The sequence below is a fragment of the Geotrypetes seraphini genome, chromosome 3 (assembly GCF_902459505.1).
Source record: "Geotrypetes seraphini chromosome 3, aGeoSer1.1, whole genome shotgun sequence".
NCBI lineage: Eukaryota > Metazoa > Chordata > Amphibia > Gymnophiona > Dermophiidae > Geotrypetes > Geotrypetes seraphini.
The window spans coordinates 119,459,770-119,487,032 of record NC_047086.1 but is presented as its reverse complement, the minus strand read 5'-3'; the positions used below and the strand labels follow the sequence as shown (position 1 = coordinate 119,487,032).

Here is a 27,263-nt window from a genome sequence, read left to right as displayed (position 1 = left end):
TCAGGGGGTTCTGGCGGGAGGAAGTGGGCACCTCTCCTGCTGGCTGAGTTCACAAGGGGATTCGGGGGTTCTCTACCGCAGCCACTCAGCTGATCGCAGCAGGGGGATTCCCTTGCTGTGATCAGCTGATGGCAAGAGATCAGGTGTGATTCTCTAACTAGCATCTGTGACATGGGTGCTGGTTAGAGAATCAGGCTGGTTAGGCGGGGTTGGGCATCTGTCCCTTACGGCAGACACGGTTCTATTAAGGACATCGGTGTGCTATTCTCAGCCACTTCTTAGGCAACTGCAGAAACCGGTGTCCTATACAGAAGTTCCCCTTCGGTGCCTTATTTTTTGCCCAATTACTCACTTGACATAATTATTCACTTAATACAGCAGCACGGTTTAGGTCTGCAGTTTCTTTTCGTACCAACAAAAGGAATCACAGATGATCAGTCAAAAAGATGGAAGGCTGAAATGCAATCCTGGGAAGGCAATTCTTAAAACTATTTACATTAAGGCATTGTGTTTCACCTATGTAAAATGTGGTCTGAAAATTATTTTCCTTAAGTGTACCATCACATTCTCTAAAGCTTTGGATACCAAACCTATCCTGCCAGTCAAATTTTCTGGATATCTGAAATGAATACTCACGTGATTGAGGCCAACAGCGTATCAGATTTTAAGAGAAAATGGAATATTCACGTGGGATCTATAGGGGAGTAAAAGTCAGGAAGTAGGTCATTGGTATGGGCAGACTCGATGGGCTGTGGCCCTTTTCTGCCGTCAATTTCTATGTTTCTATGAGACTGATTTCCATGTACTGCTTCAACTGCATGCACATTTCTCTCATGCATATTCAGTGTACATATCCTAAAAATCTGTCTCCCAGGACAGATTTGGGAACCACTGCTCTAAAATACTACCAGAAGGCTGTGAGGCTGGAAAATACCCAAAGACTAGATTTTCAAATTTATTGCTTTTTCCCTAAAAATAGCACCTACCCATAAAGTACACATGTAAATGACCACCTGCATGTTGTATCCCTGGCAAGTTCCAAAAAAATGTACACAGAGCAGTGAAGACTGGTGCAAGTCAGGGTTTAAAAGTACCAATGGATTTTGTATATGGTACAGTAATCAAGCCTGCCTCTGGGGTAACTGTAACCATTCTGGATACTCTAGACTCTCTGGTCACACCGGTCATATAGACTTACTGGGAGTTAGGCGTTGGCCAGCATTCATCCCTATTAGGGTCACCTATGGGAGTCCTCCTTGCTTGAGAGTCCTATAAGCAGCTCCCCACCTTGGGTAGAAGAGAACAACCGTCCCCTTTCAACAGTCTTGGAAAGGTACCTCTTTTTTCCCTTATGACTAAAGTCCAAGTCTCTGAGAGTATGTTCTCCACTTCAAAAGGTCCCTTTTCTCTGCGATTTAAGTCACATGTAAATTAATATGCAAATCAAGTCATTAAGTTTTTATCTATGCTCGTCTGCTTTTCGTATTGTTGAGTATGCACTAAGTTCAGTATCGGGTAGCCAGTCCCTGTCACCATCTACCTAGTCCTCACTAATGACTAATACCTCCCAATATAGGGGGTTCAACAAAAGGCTACTCTTACATCTACATCTTCCTGGGGGCTATCTTCCTCATGATGGGACATACTCTCCAAATTTAAGAACCTTGTGTTCCTCTGCCTCACCAGCAACCCCCCTCTCTAGATAAGAAATCTGTGTTGATGTGTGCTGCCCCGGACCTATGTACCACCAGAAAGCCATAAGCCTGGAGCCAAGATACCATATCATCATCCTAGGGTTAGTGTTTTTCATTTGCCCTTTCAAGGACGCAGAGTCTGTTATTAACACAAATTCTCACGCAGCAGGTAATATTGCAGTGATTCTATAGCTCACTTCACTGCCAGGAATTCTTTTTAAGGAATGGGACGGGAAATGGGGCTTTTATATACTGCTTGGACAAGGTATATTAACCGGTTTAAAATCAGGTACTCAAGCATTTTCCCCTATCTGTCCTCATGGGCTCACAGTCTATCAAATGTACCTGGGGCAGTGGAGGAATAAGTGACTTACCCAGGGTCACAATGAACAATACAGGAATTGAACCCACAACTTCAGGGTGCTGAGGCTATAGCTCTAACCACTACACCACTGTTGTCAAGTAATACTACCCTGTTTTGGACAATTTGTGGCTCAAGTATAAAAGGGGATATTACTCTTCTTCACTCCCTTGGCTCAGGATTGCCCTCAATCCTACCTCTGAGGCATCTGTTTGTAGGACAAACTCCTGAGTAAAATCAACATTTTTCAGTACTGGGTCATGACAATGTATGTCTTTGCTCTACCACTTGATCCCAATTTAACTTGTTGGGTTGAGGATTTTTGAGAAGTTCTATAAGACTAGCAGTCACTTCTGCCTGGGTACCTGAGAGTTGTCTTTGACTCCACGCTGTTCTTTAAAGCTCAAATTAAGGCTGTTATATCTGCCGTGTTTTTCAAGTTGCATTATTTACAGAGGTTGCATGACTATCTTTCAGATAATAACTCTCGTACAGTCATCATGTTGATGATAACGCCTTTGCTTGACTATTGTAATTCCATTTATTTAGGTCTGCCTAAATATGTCTTGCGAGCATTGCAGCTGGAGCAAAATGCTGTGGCACGCCTCCTCGTTCACGCTTCTAAATTCGATCATATTACATCGATACTTTGAGATCTTCATTGGTTTCCAATTGACATGCGGGTCAAATTTAAGGTTCTTTGTGTGATGTTTAAGGTTCTTCAGCATGTTTATCTAATGGAAGATTGGCCCTAAGTAGAATCATTTTGCTTTCAAAAAATTCTGCCAAAGATATAGCTGATGGCATTTGAACAGATTCCCCCTGACCACTATTAACTAGAGAATGATACAGGTTAAATAATTATTTAGACTTGTTTCCACAACTAGCTAAGGTTTTATTGAAATATTCTCTTTTGGCCTCTTTCAATTGCTTATTATAATGTAATCTAGCTGACTTAAGCTGAAGATATGATTCCTGTGATTTTATTTTGATCAAAATCACACCCCAAAATAAGAACTTTTACAAAGCCTAGAAGTGCCCAGAGCAGCTGTAAATCCCGATGTTGATCTCCACACTCATAGCTAGGCATTCCTTTTATGTGAAATAAAGAATACATGGGCATTTTTTTTCTTTACCCTAGACTCCCTAAAACACATCCAGACCATGTCCCATTGCCAGAAGCATGATTTCACAATTTCAGCATGTAAATCCCAACCTTTTAAAATCAGGATTTCTACTTGTATGCTAGATGACATGTAAATACCAGTATTTGCACATCTAAGAACATAAGAATTGCCGCTGCTGAGTCAGACCAGTGGTCCATCGTGCCCAGCAGTCCGCTCACGTGGTGGCCCTTAGCTCAAAGACCAGTGCCCTAACTGAGACTAGCCTTACCTGCGTACGTTCTGGTTCAGAAGGAACTTGTCTAAATTTGTCTTGAATCCCTGGAGAGTGTTTTTTTTTCTATAACAGCCTCAGGAAGAGCATTCCAGCTTTCTACCACTCTCTGGGTGAAGAAGAACTTCCTTACGTTTATGCAGAATCTATCCCCTTTCAACTTTAGAGAGCGCCCTCTCATTCTTTCTACCTTGGAGAGAGTAAACAACCTGTCTTTATCTACTATTTCTATTCCTTATATTATCTTGAATGTTTCGATCATGTCCCCTCTCAGTCTCCTCTTTTCAAGGGAGAAGAGGCCCAGTTTCTCTAATCTCTCACTGTGCTGTACAATAAAGCTTCTGAAATAACCAATAAGAAGTTCTTGAAGGTAAGCATGATTTGACGTGTTAAAATCGAATGTGAGACTAATTCTATAAGGGGACACATTCTTTCAGTAGTAAAGTACTTATTCACTTTGGGGTATTTTAATTATTTACATGCAGATGTGGCAAAACATGCATAAATGATCCCTTTCAGAATACCAGCTAGTTAAATAGTATGTGCCATGACATGATACCACGTACATTGCTAGTGGGCCTGTACAGGGGTAGAATTTGGAGAGAGCCCAAATTGCACAAGTACATTCATAGATCATAAATGTACTTGGGGAGTATGGTGCAATGGTTAGAGCTACAGCCTCAGCACCCTGAGGTTGTAGGTTCAAACCCCACACTGCTCCTTGTGACCCTAGACAAGTCATTTCATCCTCCATAGCCCCAGGCACATTAGATAGATTGTGAACCCACCAGGACAGATAAGAAAAATGCTTGAAGTATGTAAACCACTTTGAGTGTGGTTGTATAACTACAAAAAGGCAGTATACAAGTCCCTATCCCCTAATTTTGATGGATACATGACCAAAATTAATATAAGCACCAATAGCCTCAGGGTTGGGAATAGTGAAGGTATACTTTATTCAAACACCCAACACGAACCGTGTTTCGGCACAAATTGAGTGCAGGCATCAGGGGTCCATAATGCTTTACTCCTTCACTCAATCAGACAAAAGGGTCCTGTAGTCATAAGATGATGTAAGCACATCAGAACAAGTCCAAACAGTGTTTTCCAAATAGACATTTATATCTCCCCTAGGTCATATATACTAGTTTTTTCAAAATAAAATTTAATCATCTCCTTACTTTTTTTTTATCAGAGGCACCTAACTATAAAATTACATTTTACAAGGATTTTGGATCTTGAGCTAACATGGATATAAATCATGTTTTGGGGTATATGTGTATGTTAACATGGATGTTATTATCTCAGCCGCACTACTGGTTTGCTAGGCTATTCGAGACTGTGTAAGGACTTGACGTCTTTCAAGAAACAATTGAAAACTTATTTATTTGTAAAAGTTTTTTTCATGAGACTGGCATGTTTTTAAGTAAAAGTGAGGTAATATGATACTTGGAAGGAAGAGGTGAGAAGGTAATGTTTTTCATGTTATGAGTCTGTATGTAGTGGATTATGTCTGTTTTATTGTAATCCACTTAGGCTTTTAAGTGGAATAGAAATTTAAAAAATAAAAATAAAATAAATATGGCCTTGCTAAATATTTTTGCATAGCATGTAAAGGCCCTCTTTTAATCAACATGTAAAAATTTTACTGAGTTGTGCAGTAGAACTTTCTTATGTAAGTTTAGGAGTTATTTTGTATAGAACTCTATTAAACATTTTCCATTACTATTCCTATTTTCAGACTCTGCAGAGAAATGAAATGTTCAATTCTGTATGAAAAATATTGGCATTAATTTTCAAAGCCTCTTATGTAATCAGTGAGAGTACTAACCATATAAACAGTGGGTAGCTGCTATTCAGTGGGAATTCTGCATTCACTGGTGGGTGGTGATCATATAGCTCCCCTATTCACAGGATTTATTAAAAATAGCTCTCTGTATGATGTGCTATACGCATTGTTGTTATCTATTTTTGTATTATATTGTTTTTGATTAAACAATAAAAAGATTGAACTTAAAAAAAAAAAATAAAAAAATTAATACAGATAATATCATCGCTTTTAACTTACTAAACAGCCTAGTAATAATCATGTAATTAGAGGTTGGGTAAGGGAAGAACAGCATGTAATCATTTAGTGGCATATATTTAGTTGTAAAGGTGTAATTAGAGCAATTTTATTTAGGCCTCAGGCTAAATTCTCTTTTTGATCCTTCACCTTTTCACTGTAAACTGGCAGTGGTGAAAAAAAAAGGCATAACCACATCAAATAGTCCACCCTTTAGTGGGAAAAAACAAACCATCCTAAGCTGTTTCTCAAGGAACTGTAGTATATGCTCCAATTGGTGTTTCTAAGCTTTTGTTTTCTCCAAACCTCCCCACTAGGGGGCAGCAAAGACTAGTTTTGTGGTATTAGAATACTTCTGAGAACATGGCCAATTCCATTGTGAAACTTGTCCAGTTCTGTTCTAAGTATCAACTTACTCTTCATGGCAGACTAATGTTTCACAACACCCAGGCTTAGTCTCTCTTTGCAAACAGACCTAGATTTCAATTTTCCCTGCCCTAAGGCGCAGCCACTTTTCTAAGTTGTAGTGAGTCTTCACAATTACTGGACCCATGGATGGATATACTCCTAGAGGGCAAATTTTTATAATATGTCATCTAACCATGTGTGTCGGGTATGTGAATAGCTTATAACACTTTTCTAAGGGAAAGAAGGTACACATTTTCCCTGGGAAAAATACCCCTGAGTTATTTCTTTATTTGAAAATTTTAGTCCACATAAAAACCATGCAGATTACAATGAAACACAAAACTATCAAAACTCCAGTTATGCATATGCTGGGCACTATATGCCAGGTGTATTCCTTGCCTTAAGATGCCAGTGAAATAACCTACAAAGTTATTAAATAACTTATTTAAAGAGGGAAAAGGCCTCAGAAGCCACGGGGCAGACACCTGCATCAGAGATATGAGAGAGAGCAAAGTGCTTCAACTGTTCTCCCCCATGCTTCTATCATTGGCCAAAAACCCACTTAGGTAGCAGAAAATTTTAAAGTTTGGGTGCACTGGTTAATATTATAGCAGTGTCTAAACAAAATACAATCAGTGAAAATTCAAAGCAAGTGTAACTTATCTTTTGGTGTTTAACAATGCTGCTAAAACATTGCTTTCCATTGCGGTTCACTTCTCCTGGCATATAGGGCATATTTTACTAAAAGTGTGCTAGGCGTTTTAGCGTGCACTTAGGGTGTGCTACAATGCCATGCACACTAAACGCTAAACGTTTCCATAGAGCTTGCGTTAGTATTTTCAATTAGCGCGTGCTAATTTTTTGCGTGCACTAAAAATGCTAGTGCACCTTAGTAAAAGGAGCCCATAGTACCCAGCATATGCATAACTGGAGGTTTTTTAAAAATAGTTTTGTGTTTGATGTACTCCGGTTCCTCTATTTTTTATTTTTGGTGGTTTGTGATGCAGAAGATTACAATGACACGTACATAAATTAATTAGCACAAAAAATTGCTTGTTAAAATGCCAGCTTTGGGGCGCTAATTAGCTTCTTATTCAATTAAATAGTGCACACAATTTGGGTTCGCAATCAACATGTGCATGCAATTTTTTAGTGCTTTTATAGAATTTGGGGGATCAAATAACCATAAATTTATATCTATATTTTCCATGTAATTTTATAAAAAGCTGTTTTTCCACATGAAAGACTACTTTACCTACAGAAATATCTTTTGAAACAATCCCCTAGGTATATATCAAGGGCATCCCACGTTATCTTTTTTTTTCTACTCTGTAAAGAAAATGAAAACTTACCTAACCATATGGAGCTGCATGGTTTCCAAACTTATTAACCACAGATTTCAGGCATAGTCTTCCCTCATCTGCCACAGGTCATGGATCTCTCTGCATTCAGTTCCCCTCCCCCTGCTAGCAGCCAGGGCTGGTGTAACGGTATTCAGCGTCTTAAGCAAACCTTTAGCTTTGTGTTTCCACATCAACAAACTTTGAAGTTTCTTCACTGCCAACCAGAGCTTTGAGAAGTAAACTATATAATCATGATCATCCTAATACCACCCTTTCCAAAATAATCCTGTAAAAATGAAAAATTAGACATGATTCTTTTAAATATCATACTTTGTTTTCTACATGTGATTTGCAATTTTAGAATCTAGGCATCCATATTTATGTGTCTCTTGCATGTGTAAATGTCTAGTTTTAGCACTTATATGCTGAAAATGTAGCAGGGCACCTAAGCAATATTCTTTAATGACACACCTAACCTTATATAGCACATGGTACAAGGGAGTGTACATATGGTGAATGGGACATGGGCGGCCACTAGCAATACTGCCAGGTACCCCTATGAACATATCAAATGTGACTTCATGGCTCTGGGAGAGAAGGTGAAGCAGTCAGGTGTATAGGTGGTATTTTCGTTGATCCTCCCTATTGAGGGTAAAGGTTCAGGCAGAGAAGCTCACATCCTGGAAATGAATATGTGGTTGTGTGGATGGAGCTGTCAAGCGCGTTTTGGCTTCCTGGACTATGGGATGAATTTCCAAGGGCTGCTGAGCAGGGATGGTATGCATCTGTCAAAGAAGGGAAGAAATGTCTTCAGCTGCAAACTGGCTAACCTACTGAAGAGGGCTTGGAACTAGAATCATTGGGGCAGGGTGATCAAAGCCCCCAGGTAAGTATAAACCCTCAGTAAGTGAACTATTAAATACCTCTATATACATGGGGTGTAGGGGCAATGTCTAGACAGCAGTATATACTAATGCTTGAAGTATGGGAAACAAGGTTCTGGATCTAGAGGTTGTAATAGAAGAAGCTGAGTTGGATTTAGTGGCGATCACAGAGATGTGGTTCATGGAGAACCATGACTAGGATGTAGTAATACCGGGCTATAATCTGTTCAGGAAAGACAGGGTAGGAAAAAAAGGAGGGGGAGTAGCGTTATACATTAAAGATCATATTAATATCACACAATTGCAGGATCTACAGGGTAAAGAAGGAGCACTGTGGGTCAATCTGGAAAGTGGTAATGGAAAATGTATTCACATTGGTGTGATATATAGGTCTCCTTCACAGACAGAAGAAGTGGATAGAGATTTAATAGTAGACATTCAGAATATAGCTGTAAAAGGGGAAATACTACTAATAGGTGATTTTAACATGCTGATATTGATTGGGGGCATTCCTATAGGGGGTGTCCTAGAAGTAGGAAGAACCTGGATGCTGTACAAGGAGAACTGTTCAAGCAGTTAGTAATGGAAACCATGCGGAATGGGGCTATACTGGACTTAATGCGTACAAACAACAAAAGTGTTTTCTGATGACTCATTCAAAAATAAAAGTTCTCGACTTTAAAGAAAACTAGCTTTGTTCAGGTGGGGGATTACATTAAGGAACTATCTGGATGGGAACATCTGGAAGAAGTAGGAAAGCAGTGAGTAAAACTGAAAGAAGCTATTTTAAGGGCAACAAATCCATTTTGAAAGGAAAGTATGTAAAGGAAGAGGAAAAGAAGGTTGCTTTGGTTCTCATAAGTAGTAGTTGAGAAGGTAAGGAAAAAGATTATGAATGCACTGAAATGGAGGGGAAAAAAAAGCCTCAGATGCCACCATATTACAGGACTGACTTTCATTCATTGACAAAAAACAAAACAACAACAACAACTCCATATAATTTATTCCAAATAATCTAAACCAATCACATGGCTTGTAAGTAAAATTATCATGTTAAACTTAGCAAGCACTTAACCAATGATATCTTTACTCACACGCTACATGATTGGTTTAGATAATTAAAAATAAGTTATATGGAAGTTTTTTTTGCCAATGAATAACATAACATAATAGCAGATTTCTAGACCGCATAGCCATGAGTTCAATGCGGTTAACAAAAGATTATGCTACGAAAAATTACAAGAATAATATAATATAATATAATATACAGAAATCTAATTGATCAGAAATTTAGAAAAAAGAAAAGTTTTCAACAGTTTTCTAAAATGGTCATAAGACGGGGGTTTAATTAATAATGGACTGAAATCTTTATCATAGTAAGCTGCTTGGTAGGAAAGACAGTGCCCGTGATGTTTTTTGCTTTTACAGCCCTTGGCTGAAGGGAACCTAAATAGGGCATGAGATTTTCTACTATTCTTATGCGCCACAATAGCAAATCTGTCGGCAAGATATAATGGGGCAACACCAAAAGCAACTTTATAGTATAGAAACATAGAAACATAGAAGATGACGGCAGAAAAAGGGCTATAACCCATCAAGTCTGCCCACCGTACTGTCCCTTCCTCTTAAGTCTATACCTAGTGACTATTTATTCAGATTGACTCTCTTAGGGATCCCCTCTTTCCTCCTCTGACCCTCGTAGGGATCCCACATATGTATGGTGAAACCAAAATACAATTACTGCGGAAGTATCCACAATCTATTTTCAATCCAAAATTACTTCCTGTGAACTTTGTAGAAAGCACAAATGCTAATTTAACATATTAGCTTTGTCTAATGCCGTGCCTCAGAGACCGAGTCATCAAGCAGGATTTATATGCTCATCTTCAGTCGAGATCTCGATCATCGGCAACTGGCATGTGCTAACTGCACTAAATTATTTTATTTTCTATCTCTTTACTTTTTTGTATATAAATATATTTTTTTTCTTTTGTTTTTAAATCGTTTTGATTAGTTTCTGATGTATAAATAATTTAGAACATTTCAATATTCAAAAAAGCATTGACCATTTAAAACGATAGTGCATGAATTCAAAAAGCACTTATCTGAGTTGTCTGCTAGCACTGTTTAAAGCCCAACGGGGCCACCCGTTTCACCCTGTATGGCTTCTTCAGGGAAATATTTAACAGTGCCTGAAACACAAAACGATTAGACAAATTACATTGTATTCTTCTTAAAAGAGAGAACATGAATCTTCAAAGTTTAAATAAGCAACTTACAGAACAAGGAAACCTTAACTCCTCTGCATGAAATTCTCAAAAGAAATGGCGCTGCACTGAAAGACGCCAGGCTATTTAAAGTACCCAATACGGGGCCTGCTAGTATTCACGTTGCTTACGTAACTGACGTAAGTAAGCGCATTCATGTGAGTGGACAAACGTATCCAAAGGACGTACAAAAAAAATTTTTTTGTACGTCCTTTGGATACGTTTGTCCACTCACATGAATGCGCTTACTTACGTCAGTTACGTAAGCAACGTGAATACTAGCAGGCCCCGTATTGGGTACTTTAAATAGCCTGGCGTCTTTCAGTGCGGCGCCATTTCTTTTGAGAATTTCATGCAGAGGAGTTAAGGTTTCCTTGTTCTGTAAGTTGCTTATTTAAACTTTGAAGATTCATGTTCTCTCTTTTAAGAAGAATACAATGTAATTTGTCTAATCGTTTTGTGTTTCAGGCACTGTTAAATATTTCCCCTGAAGAAGCCATACAGGGTGAAACGGGTGGCCCCGTTGGGCTTTAAACAGTGCTAGCAGACAACTCAGATAAGTGCTTTTTGAATTCATGCACTATCGTTTTAAATGGTCAATTCTTTTTTGAATATTGAAATGTTCTAAATTATTTATACATCAGAAACTAATCAAAACGATTTAAAAACAAAAGAAAAAAATATATTTATATACAAAAAAAGTAAAGAGATAGAAAATAAAATAATTTAGTGCAGTTAGCACATGCCAGTTGCCGATGATCGAGATCTCGACTGAAGATGAGCATATAAATCCTGCTTGATGACTCGGTCTCTGAGGCACGGCATTAGACAAAGCTAATATGTTAAATTAGCATTTGTGCTTTCTACAAAGTTCACAGGAAGTAATTTTGGATTGAAAATAGATTGTGGATACTTCCGCAGTAATTGTATTTTGGTTTCACCATTTATTGCTATACTATGGCATTAAGCAATTGGAACACTACCTTTGGGTTCAATGTAGAACAAAGAGAATCCATCCTCAGTGCACCTTCTCATTTTGAAATCAACACTGCTAGTACTGATATTTCAACTCCAGATTGGAATCTTTTTTTCAATCAGAATAAAAAAATTATCAAAACTGAGTTAAATAGTGGTATTCTTGTTGAATATTGCAAATTTGAAAGAATTCCTCGGGGGCTAAGAATAAACAAAGAACCCCAGAATTTCAAGGAAGATAATGAATTTCTGAAGAAATGGAACATGATTCTAAACAAATGTTCCTTTGACCTGATGCTATTAATCATCGAAAAAAGTAGGCAACAAATTGAGGGGTTAAAGCAAGATCTAGAGAAAACTTTATCTACTTTAAAATTAACACAATCTTCAGAATCTTTTCAGAACCAGTTAGTGAAAACTAATGAAAATTTAGAAAAATTTAAAGAAAATACCAAGAGTTTCAAATTAAAAAATTTTTACAGAGATGAAAAAGATTACCAGAATAACAGAATATACCATTGGATGTATACCAATGAGAACCCCAATAACATCGTTGCAACTAATACAGGTGATTCCAGCGCGTCCTCAAGTAGTCTCAGTTCCTCTGGAAGCACAACATCAGGGAAGCCATTTTTAGGGGCAAGAGGTGGCTTCCAAACACGAAAGAACAGACGAGGAAGAAATATGAACAGAAGCAGACCTTGGACCAGGTCTCAAACGACAAAAAATCAATAACAACTATTAATCTTTCACAATATGAGTTAAACTCTTCTGATATTGAATTACTTAATCATGGGTTATCATTCGTACCCACGGTACCCAGTAACGAGTTTCAATTCAATATTGATTTTGAAAGATTCATTAGAATTCTTGAAATTAAAATCTTTTTTGCAACAAAAAAAGATCTGACAGATAGAACTATGATAGCACCAAAATCTACGTGGAAACCTTCGGGTCCTATAGATCCTAGAATCAAAGTATTCAAAGAACTAGTGCTAAAAGATAGTCAAAAAATTTTTCAACATACTGCAAAGACCAAATTTAAACCGAATTTAACATCACAAGAACGTAATGCTTTGACTAATCTTCAACTCAACTCCAATATCACTATTAAATCAGCCGACAAAGGCGGAGCAATCGTTATCCAAGACACGTCTACATACAAAGCTAAAGCTTTAGAACACTTATCAAATCTGGTAGCATATGAGCATATTAAATTAGATCCTACTAAAAGAATACAAAACAGAATTCGAAAAATCACTGATATAGCCCTAAAAACTGGGTTTATCACTAACCGAGACTATCGTTTTTTGAATGTTAAACATCCAATTACATCTCACATTTACTTTTTGCCAAAAGTTCATAAAGATCCTCTGAACCCTCCGGTTAGACCAATCACTTCAACACGTGGGTCGGTACTAGAACCCCTATCCAGATATGTAGATGAATTCATCAAAAACGAAGTTCCTAAATGCAAGTCATACATCAGGGACTCTAAGGATTTTCTCAATAAATTGAATATGGTTGATGGAAAAGAGGGACCATTCATCATGGTCACACTAGATGTAACCTCACTTTATACTTCCATTCCGCAACAAGATGCGCTACAAGTAATCAAAGAAACTCTGGAAAGCCAGCCAAAACCTCAAACTGTACCCACGGAATTTATCATCTCTTTAGCAACACTAGCCATGTGCGAAAATTTCTTTAGTTTTGATGGCAACCTTTACAAACAGATACAAGGTGTTGCCATGGGGGCCACTTTTGCCCCTTCGATAGCTAATCTATTTATGATAGCTTTTGAAAAAACATGGGTAGATCAAACCCCTTTTGAACATCTTATTTTTTCATGGTGGAGGTACATCGATGATGTTTTCTTGTTATGGAAAGGGTCTGAAAATCAGTTACAGCTTTTTGTATCATGGCTCAACACTTGCAGTACAGAGATTCAGTTTACTTATGCATTTTCAACCTCACGTATTCATTATTTAGATATTGAAATCACCATTGAACAACAAGGTTTTTTTACTCGGACATTTGAGAAACCCCTTGCTAAAAACACGTTTCTCGAGTATTACAGCTGCCATCCGAGGCATTTAAAGAATAGTCTACCTTTTTCCCAGATGTTAAGACTTCGGCGGAATTGTTCTCTACTGATGGACTTTAAAACTCAAGCAAAACATTTAAGCAAAAAATTACAAATGAGAGGCTATCCAAAGCATATTATTAAAAATGCGTACAATAGAGCCAAATATAACAACAGGGATTTGTTATTGCATGAATTGCAACAAAAAGACACCATCAATGAGGATCCATGTTCCACATGTGTTTTGAAACACTCTACATCGAGTGCAAAAATAAAGAAAATTATCAGAAAACATTGGAATATTATACAATCTCTTCCTGAATTTACCAACAATCGCTTACGTTTTGCTTTCTCAAGGGGAAAAAATCTTAAGGAATTTTTTAGTACCACCAAAACCCAAGAGACACATAGCACTGCTGCTCCTGTAGGACATTATAAATGTGGTCATTGTGTATACTGTGATTTTTCTGTTCAAACTAAAAGTTTCATGAATCCTCTCAACAAGTTGACTTACAGATTAAATCACCTTAGTACATGTCAAACTGACCATGTTATATACACAATAACATGTCCCTGCAATAAGGTGTATGTAGGCATGACTACCAGACCCTTTAAAACCCGGTTGGGTGAACATAAGTCTAACATCAAAAGGAAAATTTTGAAAGAGCCCTTAGTACAACATTGCACAGAAGCTGCTCACACTTTTGATAATCTTAGGGGATGTGTCATCGATGTCATCAAGAAGAATATTAGAGGAGGGGACAGAACGTTAATGTTGAAAAGACGTGAGACATTCTGGATTTTCACCCTGCAAACTCTTCATCCAACAGGATTGAATGACGACATTGATTGGTCCAGTTATTATTAATCATTCAGTAATTGTCATCTTTTTTCTGTTTTTGTTTTATTCTATTTACTTTAGCCTTTTTGGCTGAAGATAAAAATTTTTTTTTGTACGTCCTTTGGATACGTTTGTCCACTCACATGAATGCGCTTACTTACGTCAGTTACGTAAGCAACGTGAATACTAGCAGGCCCCGTATTGGGTACTTTAAATAGCCTGGCGTCTTTCAGTGCGGCGCCATTTCTTTTGAGAATTTCATGCAGAGGAGTTAAGGTTTCCTTGTTCTGTAAGTTGCTTATTTAAACTTTGAAGATTCATGTTCTCTCTTTTAAGAAGAATACAATGTAATTTGTCTAATCGTTTTGTGTTTCAGGCACTGTTAAATATTTCCCCTGAAGAAGCCATACAGGGTGAAACGGGTGGCCCCGTTGGGCTTTAAACAGTGCTAGCAGACAACTCAGATAAGTGCTTTTTGAATTCATGCACTATCGTTTTAAATGGTCAATGCTTTTTTGAATATTGAAATGTTCTAAATTATTTATACATCAGAAACTAATCAAAACGATTTAAAAACAAAAGAAAAAAATATATTTATATACAAAAAAAGTAAAGAGATAGAAAATAAAATAATTTAGTGCAGTTAGCACATGCCAGTTGCCGATGATCGAGATCTCGACTGAAGATGAGCATATAAATCCTGCTTGATGACTCGGTCTCTGAGGCACGGCATTAGACAAAGCTAATATGTTAAATTAGCATTTGTGCTTTCTACAAAGTTCACAGGAAGTAATTTTGGATTGAAAATCCCACATATGTATCCCATTTATTCTTGAAGTCCAGCACGCTGTTGGCCTCGATCACCTGCGCTGGAAGCTCATTCCAACGGTCAACCACTCTTTCTGTGAAGAAGTACTTCCTTATGTCGCCACGAAATTTCCCGCCCCTGAGTTTGAGCGGATGCCCTCTGGTGGCAGAGGGTCCCCTGAGAAAGAAGATATCATCTTCCACCTCGATACGTCCTGTGATGTATTTAAATGTCTCAATCATGTCTCCCCTCTCCCTACGTTCTTCTAGAGTGTAGAGCTGTAGTATGTTTAGTCTCTCCTCGTATGAGAGACCTTTGAGACCCAAGATCCTCCTGGTGGCCATCCGTTGAACCGACTCGATTCTGAGCACATCTTTACGGTAATGAGGTCTCCAAAATTGTACACAGTATTCCAGATGAGGTCTCACCATGGTTCTGTACAATGGCATTATGACTTCAGGCTTTTTGCTGACAAAGCTTCTACTGATACATCCCATCATTTGCCTTGCTTTAGATGAAGCCTTCTCCACTTGATTGGCAGTTTTCATGTCTGCACTGATGATTACTCCTAGGTCTCGTTCCGCCGAAGTACTAGTTAAAGTTTCCCCATTCAAGGTGTAATTTTTGCATGGATTACCGTTACCGAGGTGCATAACCTTACATTTCCCAGTATAAGCATCCTAACTTAAAGATCACCTGGGCCTCGACCGGAAGCCAATTCAGCTCACAGTAAAGAACACCAGATTCATCTGGTGTGATATAACATTAGCTGAGCTGATGTCACCGGCTGGTAATATTTATTGAATGATGGTGTGGGCAAAATAGGAGGAGGGCAGAGGGTGAGGGGAATATATGAGGTGTTGTCAAGGGTCTGTAGAATAAGGATTGACAAGTTTATATGAGGAGGTAAGAAAGGGTTAATAGACAGAGCTTGTAAGAAAGAAAAAATGATTAGGGAGGTTCCTAAGGTGATGGGGTGGAGCAGTCACGTGATTGGTTGGATGTTATGGTAGGCTGGAGTGAATTCTGTGAGGAAAGGGAAACAGTACTCCCTCCCTCCCATTTGTGCTGGTGTTATGTTTCGTGTCAGTGTTGTGGGGTGGGGTGGGGGATGTACATGTTATATGGGTGGGATTGGTGGAGCTTATGGGGTTGGGGGGAGGTGGTCACAGCTTTGGGTGGGGCGACAAATGTGGTTTGGCCCAGTTGGATCTGGGAGATGAGCAGTTAATAAATAAATAAATGTAACACTTGTATGCGATACCGCTGCGAGGGGAAGCATGGCCTTGTGTCACTGTGGATCATGTTTGGGGGGAGGGGAAGCATGGCCTTGCATCACCGTGGGTCATGTTTGGGGGGAGGGGAGGGGAAGCATGGCCTTGTGTCACCATGGGTCATGTTTTGGGGGAGGGGAGGGGAAGAATGGCCTTGCGTCATGGTGGATCATGTTTGGGGGAGGGGAAGCATGGCCTTGCGTCACCGTGGGTCATGTTTGGGGGAGGGGAGGGGAAGCATGGCCTTGTGTCACTGTGGGTCATGTTTTGGGGGAGGGGAGGGGAAGAATGGCCTTGCGTCACCGTGGGTCATGTTTGGGGGAATGTTATAAATTTAAAGACTTAACGGGAGCTAGTTTCGACACCGAATAGCTCCCTGGGGGTGTGTGAAATATGTACTGGGGGTTTGTTGGTTTTTGGACACAGATTGTATTGTAAGTGGAGATAATATTCAGATAGATAATAAAGCTGCGGCCAAATATTTATTCCAATAAAACTGAGTTGTGTGATTATTGATTGATGGTGATTAGCTTTCACTTGCAGGTGATGGAAATGCGAATGCTAATGTTATAGGGGGTTACGTGGTCATACTTCCTCAGACCATGAATCATTCTTACTGCTGTATTCTGAACCAGGGTCAATCTAGCCAAATTTTTCTTAGTACTTGTCAAATATACAATAATACAATAGTCCAGTATATTCAGAAGTAGTGTCTGAACTAAAATTGTGAAAGCAGCGACATCAAAATAGGATCTGATGGTACATAGTTTCCATAAGGTATGCACTTCCATAAGGTAGTTTCCATAAGATATGAATGACTGCATCAATCTGATTTTTCATGGTCAAGCACTAATCAAGAACAACTCCCAAGATTTTAATTGTAGGGCTTATTGAGTATGACATTGAATGAAAGTCAGTCCTGTAATATAGTGGCAACATAACCATGAGTACAATTTTATACCAACAGACATCTGAGGCTTTTTTCCCCAATTTCAGTGCATGGGATCTCATTTTCTTTGATTTTTCTTGAACCTAGTTGAGATCCCTCTGTTTTGATTATATTATTATTTTATCACAACCTGAGCTAAATAATAAAGAGTTACTGCGGTTACTGTGGATGGGCAGACTGGATGGGCCATTGGGCTTTTTTCTGTCATCATGTTTCTATGTTTCTTAATGTAGGCCAGGGTTTTACGGACCTAGGGTCCTTGTAGAATCACAACGAGCATCACCTAGGGATACCAAAGTCTGGTGCTGCCCGTAAACATGCCCACTTCTGGGCTTTGACATCAATAGGCAATGCTAGGCACCATGGACCTAGGCACCGGTCCCGGAAGCCGCCTAGTGTCATCTAATTTTTTGTTTGATGAGGCTTTAATTGTTTTTTGGTGGTTCGATCAATTATCGTGCCACTTAGAACAATTAAAACCTTTAAGTTAGTCTCCGGTAGGCGTGATCTAAGTGCCTGCTGGTGACTAACTTTAGCAGCTTTCAGAGAATCGGGTCCTTAGGGCCTGATTCTAGTTATGGCACTATAAGCTATGTGGCATTAGGCACCCTCCTGCTACCTAACTTAATTGTTTTAATTGGTGTTAATCGGCACAGTAATTGACTGCATCATTTAAAACCAATCAAAAAGTGATTATAAACAAAATGTAGGTGCCCTACAAAAAAGGATGTCATAATCATATCTACAGAGGTGCCTAATGACACCTAAGGTCAAAGTATGTAGGCACAAAGAATTGGTAGACACAATTCTCATCAAACAGGTGCTGATAACGCAGGCCTGAAAAACTCTGGCCTACATTAATTGCATCTATGTTAGACGAAAGCCGTGATTCTTTTAATGGTGCCTACATCTGATTAAAATGCAACTGGTCCTGTTTTCGGAGGCGCCAGCCAATGTAGGCACCGTTACTAGAATCAGGCCCTAAAAATTGGGATATGTTATTTCTCGGGTTAATTACTTTTTATTGATAAATGTTTCTCATTTTTTTTTAAAGATGTAGTTAGTCCATACCTGAGGCTGAAATTTGCAGGATTGCACAGTCACTATCCCTCTATCTTGTGGTACAAATAAGTCACATACTCCACTTTTGGTACTTTTCACTCAGCGAGTCAGATTTTATTTAATTACCTTCTAGCCTTTTGGTTAAATCAGAACCTGCTCTAGTTTATGCTAATAATCACACTTTAGCACTGTATAATATCTTCATGTACTTTCATGTGCTTTTAATTTATAATACACACCGGGGATACTCAGAATGCCACGCTACTTCAGTAGAATGGTGTGGCAGCACTCCTTACTGTTTCCCATCATTTAAACCAGTGGTTCTCAACCCTATCCTAAGGGACCCCCAGCCAGTTGGGTTTTCAGGATATCCCTAATGAATATGCATGAAAGAGATTTGCATATAATGGAGGAGACAGGCATGCAAATATGGCTTATTCTTTAGGGATATCTTGAAAATCCAACTGGCTCGGGGGTCTCCCAGGACAGGGTTGAGAACCACTGATTTAAATGGTGTGGATACACTTAATTTAATTTTTAAACTTTTTATGTTAATGATATAGAAAATTCTCCTTATAAATAATTCTTCATTTCTTAAAGTTAGATTAAATAAGGTAGAACTTAGCTTTTTTAAACGTTGCTGCACCCAGTCCCCTCTGACGTGTTTCATTCTTCGTCATGGGGATACTGGAGGTGCAGAAGCTTTTAGCAAACATTTGAAATTGCCACGAGAGCTATCAATGCATCAAGGCATAAGCCTTGATTAGCAGATACACTGGAATGGCTTTATTTTATTTCTTATATTCCTCCCATAGGTAAGGGTGTAAAGTCCAGGATTTTCATTTTGTTTAGTTTCCCATGTTGTTTAGAGACAATGTCATAAATAGCACATACTCTATTTTTTTTCCTGTCATTTTGGGCTAAAATTGACATGAAATAGCATAGGAAATGTTGTTGATAAATGTACCCAGCCAGCTGCATGCCAGTTTCTAGGCTGATAGACATATGCAGAATTGAGCTCTCTTAGGAATATAGTATGATTACACATTTTCTTTGGGATGACTAGGGAAGGAGGGTGCCTGGTATTCAAATTTGTAGCGATTTTCCCACATGACAGCAAACTGCACTGCTGTCAGGTTATTGGGCCTGACTCATAATGCTTTAGGGCCTCTATTTATTAAAAAATGCTAAATTTTTATAATCGGAGAACCAGCAATGACCAATTGTTTTCTTTTGTTAGCATGGAGGAGTCTCATTTGCTATTGGAATTAAACAAACAAATCGCTCCACCAACTAAGAATGGCCATGTAACATCACCCACTAAATTGAGAAAGAGCTATCAAACCGTCAGTCCTTTCCGTGAACGGGCCGGGTGAGGTTTATCATATTGGATTTGATCTGCGGGGGATTTGCTCTTCTGTTTCTTTCTTAAGTTTAGCCATCGCCATGCTGCAATAGCCAACATTAATGTGCAAACACTGGAAAACATCTGCATTAATTATTGGGAGCATTCCCAAGATTTTTGGAAGGGCTGCTATGTAGTTAGCAGAAAACAAAGTTCACTACCACTTGTTAACTGCATGATGGATGACTTAGAAACACAAAGTGGTATTTTAACAAGGACGTCCAATTTAGAATATGGATATCCAAGTCTGTACATTACACAGGGACATCCATTTTTCATGTGTTTCGGAACAGGATCTGCCAACATCAGTCTGTTCTAAAAGAAATGAGAAATGGATGTTCAAATGCTGGCTATGTCCTCAGCATCAACATCCATTTTACAAACTGAAAAGTCCAAATTATGTGATAAATGTATTTCTACTTCTCATCCTTCCTATTTGTCTCTCAATTTGATTTATATTGTACACCATTCTAGATGGTTTGTCTTTGAACAGTATATCAAATAAAATGAAACTTGAAATGGGACTAAACAAGGAACATGGTTGTCTGTGGTGACAGCAGAGCGACATCCATATTGTAAAACAGCCACAGAGAAATTCTCTTAAAGAAGTAGCCTAACGGTTACAGTAGCCAAGCATCTGAATAACAACCCAGAGGTTACTGGTTCAAATACCATTGCCATGCATATCCAGTACCCAAAGCTTATTCAGTTTTTTTCAAGTCTTTTTCAAGAACCTCAGAACACCACTCCAGGCTCACTTTGCTCATAGCCTTAAGCTTGACGTGTACGTTCCTCATCGGTTTCAATTTTAAAGTGCACCATTTATAAAATGTGAATTTGTTCAAATAGTTAAGTAATTATTTTTCCTTAACCTTCAAAAAGCTTGTAACAAGGTTGCAAGCTTTTTGAAAGTTAATGAAAAATAACTATTAAAACAAATTTGAATCTTGTAAACGATGCACTTTAAAATCTGAACCGGTGAGGAACGGACACATCAAGCTTAAAGCTATGAGCAAAGTGAGCCTGGAGTGGTGTTCTGAGGTTCTTGAAAAAGACTTGAAAAAAACCGAATAAGCTTTGGGTACTATATGTGTGATCTTACTAGATATGCATGGTAATTGATATAAAAGGATATCTAAAGCTAGAGACTATTCGTGTTGTTGGTTATTATCTCAAATACTATTGCAACATTCTATAATTTATTTTGTGTGTATGTGTATGATCCCTTCAGGGACAGGACAATCCCTACGGTGACTTTCCTTAATCCATTCAGTAGAGAACCACTCAATTGGAGTACCTTTCTCAAACCTGGATGTGCCAAGTACTAGGTCTAAATATGGACGTCCGTCTTTTTTGAACTTGGATATCCCTTCCCCTTCTGCAATCAGGAGTTGGAGGCCCATCCTTTGGCTCCTCTCTAGTCCCATCCCTAACAAGCTCTGACTACACCACCTTGCTATATATATGGTACTTTGAGTGTATAAGTGCTTTGAAAATGAGTCCCCAAACTATTATTCCATTCTCTCGACATATTGGGATCTCCTGTGTTTATTCCATGCCTTTGTGAATTCCATCACCATTTTCATCACACCACTTCCCATGGAAGAACGTTCCAGGCATCCACCTCCCTCTTTCTGAAAAAAGTATTTCTTGATGTTGCTTTTCAGTTTCCTTAATTGTAGCTTCATTTCACATCATTTAGTTCTATGGCCTCTCTGTTTTTGGAAAGATTCATTTGTTAATTGACATCTTTCAAGTATTTAAATATCTGTATCATATCTCCCCTGTCTGTCCTTTTCTCCAGGTGGTATATATATATACAGGGATGTGAATGTATATATATTAAGGCCTTTAAATGTTTTTTCCTATGATTTCTGGTGCAGACCCATTAATATTTTGGTCACTTTCCTCTGACTCATTTCATGTCTTTTAAGTCTTTGAAAAGGTTATCAATTTCTAGTATATGGACATTATCACTTCTTGCTTTCTGCTGGTTATGTTGTTCACTAGGCAGCTAAGCATCCTTCTGCCTTATCACATTGTTTCCAGCTTGATAATCCTCAAACACTAATTATGTCTTTTATATGAGTGTGTGGGATCCAGGTGTCTGATTAATTCGGGCCCAACGACCTCCAGTTGGAAGAGTCTGAGGAGAAGTTGTTGGATGCTGACAAGGCTCTCTATTATAAAGTCAAAACGACTGTTAGGTTTACTGCTGAGACTGAGGTTGTATCTTTTGGGGACTCTGTTGCTTAGACCGCCTCTGTGTTGGAGCCTTGGAAGAAGAGGTGGATGGAATATACTTCCTTCTGGAATAATAAGAGCAGCACTCGAAATTGTAAAAGCGCTTGACAAGCAGAGGCTTTGAAGATTTTGTCAGAAAGTATGGACATTGACTGCTCATGTCTGATGATGTTTTTGGTGGCCTCCTCTATTTTCTCCCAAAAGAGCTCATTCTCAAAGCATGGTATGTTTGCTAAACAGTTTTGCACATTAGCATCCAGGTCCAATATCTGAGCCATGCTTGACTCCTCATAGCAATGGACAGTGCTGATGCTCTGAAGATTAAAGCTACAGCCTCAGCACCCTGTGATTGTGGGTTCAAACCCATGCTGTTCCTTGTGGCCCTGAGCAGTTCACTTTATCCCTCCTTGCCCAAGCTACATCAGACAGATTGTGAGCCCACCAGGACAGACAGGGAAAAATGCTTGAGTAACTGAATAAATTCATGTAAACTGTTCTGAGCTCCCCTGGGACAATGGTATAGAAAATTGAATACATAAGATCATATTAAAGAATCTAAGATCTCTGCATTCTCTGCTGTTAATCCCTACATTTTCCCCATCTCAGAATGGAATTTTTAGCATCAGCGGGGATATTCTATAGACGACACTGAAACTTAGGCGCCGGTAGGCATCTTACCGGCGCCTAAGTTAATTGAGAAACGCTGTTTAAAATGACAAAAATTGGTAAAATTAAAGCGACTAGTGGCGCCTAAATAAAAAGTACTGGAATCACACCTACGTAGGCACTTTACAGCACTTAACACCACTATGGGCGTGGCTAATGCCAGAAGTGGCATTAGGCATCACAAAGTGCCTACGTAGGCATGATTTGTGGCATAGATTGGCACCAGAAATATAAGTCTAGAAAACCCTGGCCGACATTTCTTGCACCTATCTGTCCCGGAGGCGTGATTGATATATGATTGGCAACCGCTTTTTAGGTGGTCACTGATATTGGCGCCGTATAGAGAATCCAGGCCTATTTGTTTATTGTGATCATTAGTGTAAGCACTAATGCCCTGATTCTATAAATGGTGGCTAACTTCTAGGAGCCAAGGACTGCATTTATCAGTCATCCGCTAGGTGATGTTTATAGAATCATGCTTAGAGGCATCTACGTAGTCTTAGTCACCGGTAGGCGTTGGAATCTTAGGCACGCTTCATTTATGTAGACACCTACCTTGAAGTGGTAGACACCTACCGAGTTAGGTGCCTACCAGCTCATTAATTGTTTTTTTAATGGTGCTTTTCAATTAATGGCATCTATTAAGCTTAGTTGAATAATTAAGTTAGAAGCCTAGACTGGCTAGGTGCTCCAATATAGGTGCCTATCTTCAGGCGCTGTTTATAGAATCTTGACTTAAGAGTTAGGAAGGAAAATTATCAATGTAGGTCACCATAAAGAAATTTTATTTTTAACTGCAGTGTGCATAAAATGGGACCTGAACTAAATTAGTCCAAGTTAGTGCTAAAATAACGCTTCTTAACAGTAGCCCTTGTTGATAACAACCAGTGTGCTGTGACAACTGTCAGCTTGGTGCCATGCCGTTATGGTGCGGCAAATTGTGCATTAAGCAGCTAACACAGCTCAGAAAATAGGGGCCTGCCATATGAAGTGAGAAAGTCGAAGTCAGTTGTTCAAATTGTTTATAAAGCTTTAATAACATTGATTCAGGTGACAAAACAAAATGCATGTTCATTCAGAATTCATTATTTTAATGCAGTTTCAGGGAAATCAGTGCAGCTTATACACCTTGGTGCTTAAGCTGATGTGACTATATTTCTTTTATGACATACAGCTATATTCCTACAGAAAATATTGTCTGTAACCAGTTATTAAAAAAAAAGGTGTTTCTGATAAGGTAATGTGACAAATATCCTATCAAAGAGATAGAAATCCGAAAGTGAGTAAACAGTGAAGAGAATTGTTCAGAACAATAAAATACCACATGCACAAAATATGTTAGCAACATAAAAAAGATTTTTTTTTTCACACAAAATAATATTGTCAGGGTTTATAAGTCCTTTACTGTCTTTATGCATAATCCATTTGTGATTTACATTCTTGAATAGACCAAAGTTTTGAATCTGATCAACCAATTGGCCTAAGTAGCTCTGAAGAGTACTTATGATGAATGTTTGAACCAACCAGTAGCTGATACTGATTTGGTCTACTGTAGATAAATTATTCTCAGCAATACACACATATATATGTATAAAATTTCAGCAGCACAACTCTCCAGTAATAAATTCTGATTCATGTAGCTAGTCTGTCTTTTCAGTTTTGCCATCTTTCATGGAAGCCTCTGATGCTTTCCGCAGTGGTGTTTTCTCTGAGTTGGAATTTCCCTGGCCAGATTCGGCTGTACCTCCAGCCTTGTTTGCTGTATGTTTCTCCAAGTAGTTCAACATTTCACTAAGAAGAGTTTGGAAAGTGCTTAGAGCTGCACAAATTGCAGGGGTCCCAAAACCATGAGTGATCAGACTATTAAAGAAAAAGAATACAATAGAAGAAAACATAATTTTATTAAATACAATTTTATGGACAAGGAAAAGGCAATTGTATAACAGGGCACAGAGGGCGCTGTAGGTAATGTTACTCCTATTTTTAGGATCCAATTTGCCATCTTCAAGTTTACCTCTTCAATTGTGTTTATGCTTATGTTTGATTATTTCACTATTGTTATATTGTTAACAAAAATGCAAGTTAAGAACATAAGCGCCATACTGGGACTGCCTAAAGGTCCATCAAGCCCTGTATCCTACTTCCAACAGAAGCCAATTCAGATCGCAAGTACCTGGCAAGATCCAAATAAGCAGTGGATTTTCCCACATCCATCTTTTAACAATGGCCTATGGACTTATTTATCATTTAGGAATGTATGCAAATCTTTTTAAACCCTGCTGAGCTAACTGCTTTTACCACATTCTCTGGCAATGAATTCTAGAGTTCAATCACACATTGATAAAAAGAGGTAAATGGTTAAAAAGAAGCTAAAGGGATTGGTGGCAAAAGTTAGGACTGTAAATCAGGCATGGATGTTATTCAAAAGTACCATTGTGGAAGCCCAGACCAGATGTATTCCACATATTAACAAAGGTGAAAAGAAAACAAGAACCAGCATGGTTAAAAGGTGAAGTGAAAAAGGCTATTAGAGCCAAAAAAAATCCTTTAAAGAATGGATCCAAATGAAGTAAATAAGAAGAAACATACTGTAAGTACTTTCAAGTCAGATGCAAAGCTTTGATAAATAAAGCTAAAAAAGAATATGAAGAGGAACTTGCTAAAGAGGCAAAAGCTCATAGTAACAATTTTTTTAGGTACATCAGAAGCAGAAAATCTGTTAGGGAATCAGTGGGACTGATGGATAATCAAGGAGCAAATGGGGCACTCAGGGAGGAAAAGGCCAGAGCGGAGAGACTGAATGAATTAATTTATTTGCTCTTTATGGAAGAAGATTTACAAGATCTATTTCTTAGCATTAAATTTTAGCTGCCAAATTTCAGACCATTCTTCAAGCTTCGCCTGGTCTTTCTTCATGTTATTCACACTATTCGACGTGTCTACTCTATTGCAGATTTTGGTAAGATCTGCAAAAAGGCAAATCTTACCTGACAACCCTTCTACAATATTATATATAAAGATGTTAAAAAGAACAGGCCCACCACTGGTAACATCCCTTTCCTCAGAGCGATCTACACTGATCACTACCCTCTGTCACCTTCCACTCAACCAGTTCCTGACCCAGCCCATTACTTTGGAACCCATCCCAAGGGCACTCAGTTTATTTATCAGACGTCTGTGTGGAACACAGTCAAAGACTTTGCTACAATTTAAATATACCACATCTAGCGCACATCCTCTATCCAATTCTCTGGTCACCCAGTCAAATAAATTGATCAGATTTGTCTGACAAGACCTACCTCTAGTGAATCCATGCTGCCTCTGGTCCTGTAATCCACAGGATTCCAGAAACTTGACCATTCTCAGTTTTAAAAGTGTTCCCATTAATTTGCTTACCACCGAAGTCAAACTTACTGGCCTGTAATTTCCTACTTCTTTCTTACTTCTACATTTGTGGAGAGGGATCACAACTGTCCTTCTCCAGTCCTCCAGTACCACTCCTGACTCTAGAGACTCATTGAAAATGTCAGTCAGTGGAGCTACCAGAACTTCCCTAAGTTTCTTCAGCACCCTCGGATATACACCATCCGGCCCCGTCGCTTTGTCTACCTTTATTTTTGCTAGCTCCTCACAAACACAACTCTATGAAAATCAATCAGGGTCTATTACTCCTCCATCACTATTCATGTTTGTCTTCTGCATTCCCGCTCCCAGCACTTCAGCTGTGAACACAGAACAGAAAAATTTGTTACGCAATTTGGCCTTTTCTTTATCTGCTTCTACATATTCCTCCCCTTCACCTTTGAGTCTCACAATGCTACTTTTACATTTCTTCCTATCATTAATATATCTAAAAAAAATGTCTTGTCTCCTCATTTTACTATGTCAGCTATTTTTTCTTCGATTTGCATCATTGATTTCCTGACTACACGACCAGCCTCTCTTAACTTTTCCAGATACTTTTGCCTGTCTTCCTCTTTCTACGATCTTTTGTAGTTTATGAAAGCTAACCTCTTATTCCTTACCTTCTCAGCTACTACCAGATTTTCAGAAAGCTTTTGACACTCATAAAAGACTCCTGAAAAAATTAGAGTCATGGGATAGAATGCAATGCTCAGTTGTGGATCAGGAATTGGTTATTGGAAAGAAAACAGAAGGTAGGGTTAAAAGTCCATTTTTCTCAATGGAGGAGGGTAAATAGTGGAGTGCTTCAGAGATCTGTACTGAGACCAATACTATTTAACTTATTTACAAAAGATCTGGAAATTGGAACGACAAGTGAGGTGATTCAATTTGCAGATTATATTAAACTGTTCAAAGTTGTTAAAATACTTGCAGACTGTGAAAAACTTGGAAACTGGAAGACTAGGCATTCAGATGGCGGGGGCCGATGGCAGGAGGGATTGGGCATCCCTCCTGCTGTTTTTTTCAGGGAATTGGGTGGGCTGGCAGGAGTCATGGCAGAAGTGAGCGGGCATTCCTCCTGCCGTTTTTTTTCAGGGAAGTGGGCGGGTGGATGGGGGAACTATTGTT

General features: G+C 38.7%; 1 protein-coding gene across 1 annotated transcript in view; it reads right to left on the bottom strand.

The window, feature by feature from the left end:
* Positions 1 to 24,370: 24,370 nt before the first annotated feature.
* TFAP2D (transcription factor AP-2 delta) overlaps positions 24,371 to 27,263 on the bottom strand; it is an 88,714-nt gene continuing 85,821 nt past the window's right edge. The window contains exon 8 of the mRNA XM_033939481.1: positions 24,371 to 24,590. Within this exon, the coding sequence (XP_033795372.1) occupies positions 24,371 to 24,590 (220 nt within the window). The remainder of the gene's footprint in view (positions 24,591 to 27,263) is intronic.